General features: G+C 44.1%; 1 protein-coding gene and 1 long non-coding RNA gene across 11 annotated transcripts in view; one reads left to right on the top strand and one right to left on the bottom strand.

Annotated features, from left to right (window-relative positions):
• Positions 1 to 11,597, top strand: part of drd1b (dopamine receptor D1b) — an 85,394-nt gene that overhangs the window by 29 nt on the left and 73,768 nt on the right. For 7 of the 10 annotated variants that reach the window (XM_088398755.1, XM_088398758.1, XM_088398757.1 and 4 more), the window contains exons 1-2: positions 838 to 7,957; positions 9,720 to 9,776. In XM_088398755.1, the coding sequence (XP_088254881.1) occupies positions 3,152 to 4,531 (1,380 nt within the window). In that variant the 5' untranslated portion in view covers positions 838 to 3,151 and the 3' untranslated portion in view covers positions 4,532 to 7,957; positions 9,720 to 9,776. Of the gene's footprint in view, positions 1 to 79; positions 95 to 454; positions 581 to 837; positions 7,958 to 9,719; positions 9,777 to 11,597 lie in introns of those variants that run through there. The other 3 variants (XR_015863068.1, XR_015863069.1, XR_015863067.1) reach the window with 3 other exon arrangements.
• On the bottom strand, positions 6,373 to 10,670 carry LOC148386677 (uncharacterized). The gene is made up of 4 exons (XR_015863074.1): positions 10,530 to 10,670; positions 10,325 to 10,431; positions 8,432 to 8,704; positions 6,373 to 7,937 (listed from the first exon to the last, which is right to left on the bottom strand). It is a non-coding gene; the product is annotated as an uncharacterized LOC148386677 (long non-coding RNA).

Genomic DNA, 11,597 nt, shown 5'->3' with positions numbered 1-11,597 from the left:
GCGCAACGTCAAGCGTTGCGATTTTATTTACTTATCTTGTTTATATTTATTCTATTTCTATTTTATTCTATATTTTTTTATTCTATTTAACCAAGTAACTAACTGAATGTTTATTCAATCTTCATTTACGTGTGTATTTATTGTGTTAGCTAATTAATTAACTAACTGGGCGTTCCCTTGTGACAATGCTAGCTTAGAAAAGTGATAATTCCAAAGAATTAATAAAATTGAAAATAATCTACGGTGCTCTACAGTGTACTTGTCAACATATCCAAATTATAAATTACCTCAAGAGAGCAGTATTTTTATGTAATAAACCACCACTAAGCTTTTAATCTACTGTAATAAGTGTTTACCCCCCCCCCCCCCCTCCCCTCCATTTTGATTTTTTTTGGTTTAATTATTATATTACGTTTCACTATTATCTTTTCTCATTAATTTTCTTTTATGCTAGGGGCCTGTTGTTGACCACTCCCCATAAAAACTTGGCAACATCACCTCTGTGACCCCTCATCTGTTCTGAATGAAGGTGAAGACGGCAAGTAAGTTCAGCCCAGACAGCCGATTTGAGAAGAAACATGTAAGTGATTGCTCGCTTGACGATCTTTTGTCTTTTTTGTTTGTTGAATTTTGAATTATATTATGATGCAAAACACTCAACGGAAGACAAAATGAAAGAAGAAATGAAACAACAAAAGCAGGAACTCTTAAAAAAAAAATAGCATCAGTTATTGCAAATCACATAGATGTCACACTATGATGAAAGGGCACCTTTACAAATCTTCCTAAATGAAAGCAAACATGAGAGATAGAAATCAAAGTGCACCCCGAGAATGTGTTCAGTGGTCAATATGAAAAGCCGCAATTTCACACACAAATTTTATTCATTACTGCCAGAAGTTAATTGTCATGTCACATTCATTGTGAAAAGGTCAACATGCAGCGAATGAAGCACCAAAAAAAGACATATCCGCATCTCTATTCTTTTCTACTCCTATTCTATTTTGTTTGCTTTTTGGAGCAGACATAAATTAGCCTGCATGGCTGCTTGTCTTGTGTGTGTGAGTGCGTGAGCCGGCTTGTGCGTTTGTGTTTGTGTGTATGTGTCTAACGTGGTCTTGGTTTAAACTTGGGCAGCTGCACGCATAGCCTGGCTGGCTGGGAGCTGTGGGGAAATGTGGGCGTTGTGTCTGCCAGGCCTCTTACACTTGGCTTGTCGACATGCATTACTCTCTCTCTCTCTCTCTCTCTCTCTCTCTCTCTCTCTCTCTCTCTCTGTATCCCTCTCTCACACACACACACACACACACATGCACGCACTTCTCACAACACGTGCCTCGTCATGACACGTCATAGAAGCTCACATGCAAAGGCCTGGAAAGGCAGACTTTGGGTTTTTAAAATAATATACACATTGATGAAATAATGCACACATGCACACACAATATTAAAGTACAATGAAAATATTTTTTTTGATATTGAGTGTTGTAATGTTGATTGGCAGCTTTGTGCAAGGTAAGCAGAGCTGATAGTTCATTTCCGATGAGCAGCCAGAGATGACCCAATTTCTCTTAATTGGTCCAAAAATCATTATTTATTTGCCATACTATACAACAATAGTTTCTAGTTAGTTCGGGGTGTTTTGGAAAAGGTTGAAATGATCCCAAATGTCTCTAATAATTCAAGCTTTAACGTCAACCTTATTATTTCTTATCTACACTCGATGGCGCCATTGAGCCACGTATTTTTATAAGTTCATGTCAGGCCACTGAGGTGCCTTCTTTTGCAGCATCCTCGCTCCTTTTATGACGTATTTAGCAATGGAATAGCCACTTGTTATGCGGTCTATTTTAAAAGTGCATGGGGGAATGACCTGTATTTATCATTTAAATCTTTAAGCCATTCATCAAAGAGTGATTGCACAGTCTTTTTCTCACGCAAGTTTCATACACGTACACTTGAAGTGTCTCAGCTTTGTAGTATGTGGTGTATTTGTGTGTGTGTGTGTGTTTTTTTTTCTTGACGCCCTCCCCACTCCGTTTTCTCACCCCCTACTCCCTCGCTCCTCGCCCCCTCGGATGGTCGAAATTGTGCGGCAGCGAGCAAAGAGAGAGATGCGCGCACCTCTAGGCGAGCCTCCACAGTTAGATTAGTCCACGCGTGGGTCAAGACGGCAAGAGAGGATCACCTCCTCAAAAATACCCCCCTACACCTCCAAGAAAAAAATAGTAAGGAGGAATCAAGAGGAGCGTCGCGAGGAGTGACTCCCACAGAGAAGTGCGCACGCGTGGGTGCGAGACGCACTCTCTGCGCTGAAGAATGCGTGCCAGGATGTCGGGAGTGTTCTAAACAATTTCATTTGATGGACTTTATTTTTGAAACGGATTTTCCAACCACCCACGGATTGCACAAGAAGGAAAATTTAAAAGGCAAAGCTGTCCTATTGGAAAGTGACCTTGATGGGGGGGATTATGTGATCCTGACACTTTGAGAATGATGCTGTCAACCTATTGCTTTTATTCTTCCGTAACTTTTTTTCCACCCTTGTGGAAACATCGGCATCCTTTTGCCAACCTGCGATGAAACAAATATAACCGACAGCAGTGGTGGGGTTTCGATCCAGGTGGCCGATATATTAAAGTGGAAACGCCTGGAGTACCATTAAACAAATCAGATAAACGCAGTGCGAAATCCGTCGATAGCCTTTATTGACGAGGGACTATAAAAAGCTAATGACCGGACCTGACAGCCAGCATTCAACTCAGCTCGACAGCAAGCGCGCTTGGGAAACTTTCCCAGAAGGTCGACGGTAACGCCAGGCTTTTCTGTGCTCTTTGAATGCACCGTGTTATGAGCGCCCCGCTAATTGAACCGGATAATATGCGCCGAACGTGCGGCGAGTGCTGATGCCCTGATAGTTGGCAAGATCCTGACCACCAAAAACCAGCATGGCGGTTCTGACCAGGTACCCACGGGCGACCCAGGTGACTGGGGAAGTGGCAAAGGGACGGCCGACCTTTCAGTCCTGAGATCCGTCTGTGGAGCGGCGCAGCTGCAGCGGGCCGGGGGATGTGATGGGGTGACGGCTCATGCCCCCCCTTACCCCGATCCCTAAAATCCCACCCGCCCCGCATACGGTCTGGCTTCAACAATGGATCAAAATTTCTCGATGGTTCGAGACGGCAGACAGCCTCTGCCTGAGCGTGACTCGTCCAAACGGGTTTTGACGGGATGCTTCCTCTCCCTCCTCATCTTCACCACGTTGCTGGGCAACACGCTGGTGTGCGTGGCCGTCACCAAGTTCCGCCACCTGCGCTCCAAGGTCACCAACTTCTTTGTCATCTCCCTCGCCATCTCCGACCTCCTGGTGGCCATCCTGGTGATGCCTTGGAAGGCCGCGACGGAGATCGTGGGTTTCTGGCCTTTCGGCCCCTTCTGCAACGTGTGGGTGGCGTTTGACATCATGTGCTCGACCGCCTCCATCTTGAATCTTTGCGTGATCAGCGTGGACCGCTACTGGGCCATCTCCAGTCCGTTCCGCTACGAACGCAAAATGACCCCCAGAGTGGCGTGTCTGATGATCAGCGTGGCGTGGACGCTATCCGTTCTCATCTCTTTCATCCCCGTGCAGCTGAACTGGCACAAAGCTCAGACGACCAGCTACGTGGAGCTCAACGGAACCTACCCGGGCGAACTGCCGCCCGACAACTGTGATTCCAGCCTTAACCGCTCTTACGCCATCTCCTCGTCTCTCATCAGTTTCTACATCCCCGTGGCCATCATGATCGTCACGTACACTCGCATCTACCGCATCGCCCAAAAACAGATCCGGAGGATATCTGCCCTGGAGAGGGCAGCGGAGAGTGCCAAAAACCGTCACAGCAGCATGGGCAACACGTCCAACATAGAGAGCGAGAGTTCGTTCAAAATGTCGTTCAAGCGAGAAACCAAAGTGTTAAAGACGCTCTCGGTGATCATGGGTGTGTTTGTGTGTTGCTGGTTGCCCTTCTTCATCCTCAACTGCATGGTTCCCTTCTGCGAAGCCAACCTGCCGGACGACGCCAACGACTTCCACTGCATCAGCCCGACCACCTTCGACGTGTTCGTGTGGTTCGGCTGGGCCAACTCCTCGCTCAACCCCATCATCTACGCCTTCAACGCCGACTTCCGCAAGGCCTTCTCCATTCTGCTGGGCTGCCACCGCCTCTGCCCTGGGAGCAACACCATCGAGATCCTCAGCATCAACAACAACGCCGGAGCGGCCCTTCCCAACCCCGGTTGCCAGTACCATCCCAAAAGCCACATCCCAAAGGAAGGCAACCACTCGGCGGGCTGCGTGATGCCCCACAGCATCTTGTGTCAGGAGGAGGACTTACACAAGCTGGACGAGATGGAGGTAGGTGTTGACAACAACGCCTTGGACAAACTCTGCCCGGCCATCTCGGGGAATTTAGACAGCGACACGGAGATCACTCTGGAAAAGATCAACCCCATAACGCAGAACGGACAGCACAACGCCATGTCCCGCTGAACGCTCGCAACGGACATCTTGCCTGACGGCGACATAGTGAGTGTTGTTACATCCATCACCCGCAGGACCTTCGGCCCGTTGACAACTATCCACAAGAGAGAAAACACAATCCGAATGTTTCCGAGTTACAGGCACTTTATTCTGGCTAAACACACTGCAAAATTCTGACGTGTGATTGCGTACTTTTGTATGCATCCTGTACAGTATGGATTGACTTTTAACAGTATTATAGCGCAGAAGATGTAGAAAACGTTAGCAAAATGTGTTGTCTAATGCAGTTGATATCTGATTATATTTTTAAATTGCAGTATAAACATGGCAGTTTTCTTTGGAGAGCCAAAAGATTCGGGTTGGACGTGCGTTTTTGACTTGCTTGCCAAGGAACCAAAGTCGGAATTCAAAATGGAGGAGGCAGGAGAACAACCTGTTATTTTTTTACTTCAAGTTTGTCCGAACCGCAGGGATGGCAATTTGTCGGAGGGCAATTATGACTGTCGACGTCTACTAAAGACCATTTGTAACTTTAGTAATGACACAAAGTCGATGCAAAATTTATCTTCCCGGGCCACATATTAAGATGTGGTGGGTCGTATCTGGCCCCCGGGCCTTGAGTTTGATACTATGGTATCTCACAGTGAACTCACTAACCCTAACCCTAACCCGCATGTTTTGACATTCATGAAGTCATCTTGTGGAGTTTATAGGCCATCATAAATTTGTGGGTGGAGTTTCAGCGGATTAAATCCATATCCACTGCAAACACAAGTTGTCTAAAACGGGGTACACACATATCGATTTGTCACTGCTGTGGCGGTTGCAGAAGAAGCTAGGCTAACTGTTAGCTTATCTTTGTCTAGTTTTATTGTGGTGAGTGACTTGGGAGGCACACACGGTTGCTCCTATAATCGTGTTGTGTTCAGGTTGTAGCTTGATTGGCTTTAGATTTTGTTTCCTTTTAGGTCACAATCACCGAGTCGCTAGCTCAGCCCAACTCGGTGTTGTCCATCAGAGATTATCGGCATGTGTGTACCCCACTTTGGGTTGGGATTTCTAAGTATCTCTGAGTGGGTTCCTCCGTCTTGCTTTTCACCAGGTATAGATTTACTACCTTGAAGGCTCACTCTTCTAGCGATTAAAGTTGTTCTGTTTTTAGCAAATACCATCAGTCCCCCCAATGTAAATCTGCAGATTGAAACAAAGCATCAACACAAACCTCCACTGGAGATGGAGGAGGAGGAGGAGGGAATTGGAGTGCACTCAAACTTAATGAAAGTGAAGTCGACTGACCTTTTTTGCCAAACGTGTAAATATCCGATTTGTTCAATTGCCTGCGCTATGCTCTAGCGGCCATTCTGTAAGCATGCTGTGCTCACATCACAGTTGGTGACCGACCGACCCGTCAGTGCGGGTAATTGTCATTACACCTCATGCAATGTTAATAATTGACATCAGCTTCTTAATTCAATTGTAGTGGCATCAAGTAACAGCTCAGCGACACCTTCTTCTGTGAGCATTCCATTTATGCTCTGATTGGTTGAAATGTCTCAGTGGTTTGCGCTGAGAGCGCCACCTGTTGCTTTGGCAAGCACTGCACAGCCTTTAATTTTTTATTTTCAAACGCACTTTTAACTAGTTTGTACGTCGACATGAACGGAAATTAACGATAAGTAGTTTGTGACTCACTAGCGCCCCTGGAGGTACTCAAAGATGGTGCCGGCTTCTTACCAAAATCACACATTTCACAAGTAAAGGTGAAAACAGGGAAGTTCAAACAAAAATGTGAAAGCTGTGCATTAAAGCCAAACCAAAGTAAGGTTTGATGAAATGACATACTTCCCTGCCCATCCGTCCAAGTCATATTGTTTGGCTGGCGGAGGGGAACAAAAAAGCGCTCGTTGAACCTCTTGCAGGGGAAGAGAAAGACAATCCGATAGAAAGCGATTGTTCTTAAACGAAGCGTTTGATTTTCCCATGCTGGAAAATCCAATGCTGTCCATATGGGCAACGTGGGGAACTTGTAGCTCAATATGTGGCACACAAGCAGCTCATTGTCCTCTCTGCCTTGTCCTCTTCTCACGCTGTTCTACTGTTGGCTGAACACGAGTTAGCAGGCATCTGCTGTCAGCTCATTTCAATTTCAAACAGCCCTAATTATCTTTCAAGTGCCACTACATCATGTTTCTTTTGACGCTTTTTGGGGGGGATCTGATGCTTCCCCACAACTGACCAGGAACTACAGATGTGTGCAATTATTGTGTCAGGATGGACGGAGAAAACGCCTCGGAGAAGGTTCCCTCCTCCTTCTCCTCCTCCTCCTCTTCCGACTCGTGCTCGCTCGCTGGCTGGCTTTTTCTCTTGGCTTCCTCTGTCGCCCTGATGAGCATTCCAGATGTTAACACGACTGAATTTAATATTAAACAGACAGGGCCTACTGTTTCCTTTCTCTACTCGGAGTCACGGCACCGAATCAAAGCTCCTAGATCATTCATGTAGAACTGTTGATGCTCTAAATCACCGCAGACGAACGTGAAGACGTCCGGAGCATTTTAATGCTGCCTGTGAGAAATCAAAATGGAACCTATCAATGAAGTCAACCTTTTTGAGCGAGGTTGTTTTAATTTTAAAACGAGGTTGTTTTAATTTTAAAACGTCCCTGACGCTGACTTGTGAGGAATGCAACAATAGTCTTTTTGTATGTTTTCTGTTTTTTCATTCTGTTCCGATTTCATTTGCTTTACTCTCAAATAAGAACTGTGGGTTTCAGGTGACATTTGGTTCCACTCATCTCATTTTGGAGGTCAGAAATTTTGGACTTTTTGCGCTTGTGATTAAGCGCATCAATGATCCATTTAGAATGTTTTGTTTCCTTTGTTGTACGATGTCACTCAAGCCACATTCCTTTCCATTGATTCGATTCTATAGGTCCAAAATTGCTGACACAATTTTCAGGAATGTAGTAATGACCTTGTGCCATGTATGTGGCCCCTTTTTGTCCAACTTCAACTTCATTGCACTTCTGATCAAATATTCCGTTTTTTGTTTTTTTTTACGTCATCCAACATTCTGATGTTTGGTAACTGCAGATGAATTCAAACGCTTGTTTGTATGCATTTTTCTAAATGCACCTGGAGCTGCGTGTTTGTCTCCAGTGTATTTTGGCTTCATGTTAAAGCCCCCTCGAGGCCTCACCTTGCAAACACGGTGAGTCATCCGCGCTCACGTCACCTCCTTTGATTCGAAAGATGGCCGACGTCAGGCCGCCGCCCCCTCGAGTAACATGTTCTTTTTCATCAGCCCGCATGTCCTCCAGTCAGGAGTTAGTGACGGAACAATGTCTCCCAATGAGAGTTGACGTTTGACGACTTAAGCAAAACGACAACTCTCCTCCTCGGCGTCATACGCATTCCTGCAATGCAGGGGCCAAAGGTAAACCACTAGAATTTTGTTGTGTCAGCTCATGTAAAAAAAAAAAAAAAAGAAAATTCTCAATGGCAGTATTTACATGTGAGGAGAGGGATTCTGTATTGTACCATGATGTTTTAAAAAACAAAAAAAAAGTCTTTTTTTTTGTGACAAACACAAGTGCTTTTTATCTGAAAAGAAACCTTAGCTTGTGTAACAAATGCCGTTTGTCTTCTCCGTTGTTTGTCCGCCAGATGCAAGACGGCCGATGTCTATTTATATATTTATTTACTTGTTTCTGGTGTTCTTTCATGAAAGTTATGTCAAAGATTATACTCCTCAAACTTATTACTGTATTTAGTTTACGGTTTGTACAAAGATATACATAGATGATGTGCCCTTCTTGTAAAGAAAAATAAACATGTATGGCTCTTTTATTTTTGCAGCCGTGTTTTGTGAATCGGGGTTAAGGTTAGAGGAAATGTGTGTGTGTTGTACCTTTGACACAGCGCGGCTATCGAAAGATCACGTCGCTGCGGTGGATCAATGTGGATTGATTTGGAACTGTGACGTATTTTTCTTTTTCTTTTTTTTCCCCGGTTCCACTTCCCTGGGCGTGTTGTCCTAGCCGCCTTGCCTGTGCATTTACATAACTTGACAGCCACTTGACAGCTGACACATCCTCGCCTCGCCACGTCGCCCCACCACTCCACTGCGCCCGGCCGGCCTCATTTGTTACTTGAAATGTGGCACATGCTCACGTTTGCTTTTCTGTGGATAGATGAAGCGGAAAGGGTTACGAATGGATGCGTTGCGAGACACTCGGGACTTCTCGCGACACTTTGCAATTTTTTTTTCATGTGCCTGTGCCAAATTTTTTATTTAGTTTGTACTACAACAAAATGACAACTGGGCAGTGATGAGGTCTGCAAATTCAATGAGTTAAATGAATAAATAATGGCTTATAAAGTTTGAAGTCGGATTAACATCATATACTGCTGAATGGATAGGCTGCCAAATCCCATACATGGATATTTAGGCAATCCTGAACAGGGAGGTCAGAGTGGAAATACAGTCAAGGTTAATGATAGACTGCAGGCAGATGAACAAACACACACACACTCACACAAACGTTTGTTCTTGTGTGTGTGCTAGCATGCCGTAATGTGCTTATGTAACCACACCAGCACCACCTCGGCTCTTTGGCTCAGTCCAAACACAGTTTATTCCGGAGTCCTGAGCATACGACACACTATATTATTATCATAACTACATTATTTTACATTGCTTCTTCAACCGACATTGGAAAGACAAAATGGCGGTCGATGGCAATTGTTATGGTCAAAGGCTGTGTTCACAAACACTACAATATTGTCTATATATTTTATGCTTATATATATTTTTTAATATTTTCAACATATTTAAAGCATGCAGGAGGGGTAAGACAATTTTAAATAACAATAATAAAAGGCTTCCCTGAGATTTCTAGATGGTATCCCCTGCGATCACTGCAGAAAAAAAGAAAATGGCAACCACGGATGGAATTTTGTGTAATGATAATCAGGATGTGTCATCTTAATCAGGAACAGTTGATCATCTATCACGTATTGACGTGCCTGTGATAATTGCCCGCCTGCGGGGTCAAACTGGCCAGCGGGGGGAAAGGCACCAGTCCACATTGCCAGCTGATTGCATAATTTACATTTCTAACCTTTTGCCAGTATTAGACTGAGTTCTAGTCGATTCACACAGCTCCAACACAAAGCGTGTTTTTTTTTTCCCATAGGAAAAGAAGATAATTTATTGATCCCCAGATGGGAAGTTGAAGCGACAGCTATGCAAGGTAAAGCAACACAACAGCAGATTGGTTTCAAAAATATAGATCTTTCAATAAATAATGAGACAAGAGAAAAATAAAGCTTATCAAAAATCATCCTGGTCCAAAGCTAAGATAGGGAGGAGTCATTTGTTTATCAGGTTTGTTTGTTGATATGCCATTCCCCTTATGGAGATATGCCCTTAAAAGAAAAATGAAAACAATTTTTGGAGGGCCTCGCTTCATTGTCTGGAGTTAACAACACTCAATGACACAAAAGTGGCAGTAAACAACATTGTTAAGCAAGCTTTGCTTGTGTAAGCAGTAAGTGCACACAAGCGTGTTCTTCACCTTGCAGCTCCAGCACAATTTCTTTGCTTCACAATTAATTGTCTCTGAGCGACATGCTATATATATATATATATTTATTCTCTGCAAAAAATATGGCCTGCCTCTGCATACTTTTTAACTTCCCAAAGACTTTTTACGAGTTGGACATCCATGCGAAGAATTTTTTTCCGCTTTTGCTCATGACACAGCTCACACTCATTTGCAGTGATCAAAGCTGTCTTTACCTCATCACCGGCCATGCCTCTATTGATCCGTCGTGGTTGTCAAACATTCTGGAAAACGAGCGATTTGCCCAAAGGCACTCTCTTTCTGTTTCAAGTGTCTTGTGGGACTGATAAAGACAGGAGAGCAGAATCGATGGCATGAACAGACACAAAGGAATGGCTTTCATTACAAAGCTAAAGATTATTATTATTATCAGTAGGATACCTGTGTATGATTGTCCAGACCTTATGGGAAATGCCTGTGTATGTCCATTGATCTTTCCTATCCTGCCCTACATCTGTCAGGATTTCTTTTAAGCCCCTGTGCCTTATTGGAGACCTTTGGCAACCCGCCCAGCTCATCTGTCCACCCGAACATCCGTCACTTTTCCATACCCGTCTATCACCTGTCTCACATTTACATCCCTCCTAGTGCTCATTCAGCCTGATTGCATAGCAGGTCCGACACACACACACACACACACGCTGGAAGAGCCTGGCAGCAATATGGCAACTGGGGAACTGGGAATGTTAATGAAATGCGACCACTCGCAGCGAAGTCACCGAAACTTATCTCAACTTTAGCGCCGTGTGTGTGAGGTGACTACTGATTGTGAGGATGTTTCCTACATCACCTCTCCAAAAAAAATGGTCTCATTTAATTGAAAAGAATCTCATTAGGGACACCTGCACGATCGAATGAGATTTATTTGTGAATGTTAAATCGCACTTCATAAGATGGTGAAAGAAAAATCTAGAGGTTGATTCGATTGAACTGCAACTCAACAATAAACCCCACAGGTCATATCGATAAAAGCCACCGGCGTGCATCGACAAGAATCTAATATTCTTGTTGTTTACAACTTTTTTAATTTGCCAATTGACTTTTGTTTCCATTTTTTGGGGGGAAAATACACCATCAGACAAAATATTTATGAGCCAGTCATGCTTCTAATTGATTTCTTTGACGACTCCGATCAATGGCAGCCCGTAGATACAGACGATAACTCCGTGATATCCAAAACTAACAGGTTGTTGTAATTCAAACTATCGGAGTGATAAGTTTGAATAATGAAACTGTGTCTGTGTGTGTTGCGAAACCGGTCCAGTCAACATGATTTCATTTCCGCCGTTCACGAGAAATGGACAGCAGATTATCGAGCAGGGACCATAACAAAAAAATAGCTCGTAGCTAGTGTTTGAAAATTTGACACCACTATTAGTGTGCTTGCGTGACCTATTTCTCACAGACAAATGCTATTCCAGGTTTGTGCAAAAAAGGTATAAACAGAGT

Source organism: Syngnathus floridae, chromosome 15 (genome assembly GCF_059516105.1).
Source record: "Syngnathus floridae isolate MCC-2025c chromosome 15, RoL_Sflo_1.0, whole genome shotgun sequence".
NCBI lineage: Eukaryota > Metazoa > Chordata > Actinopteri > Syngnathiformes > Syngnathidae > Syngnathus > Syngnathus floridae.
Note: the sequence above shows the minus strand (reverse complement) of the source record. Positions and strands in the feature narration are given on the sequence as shown.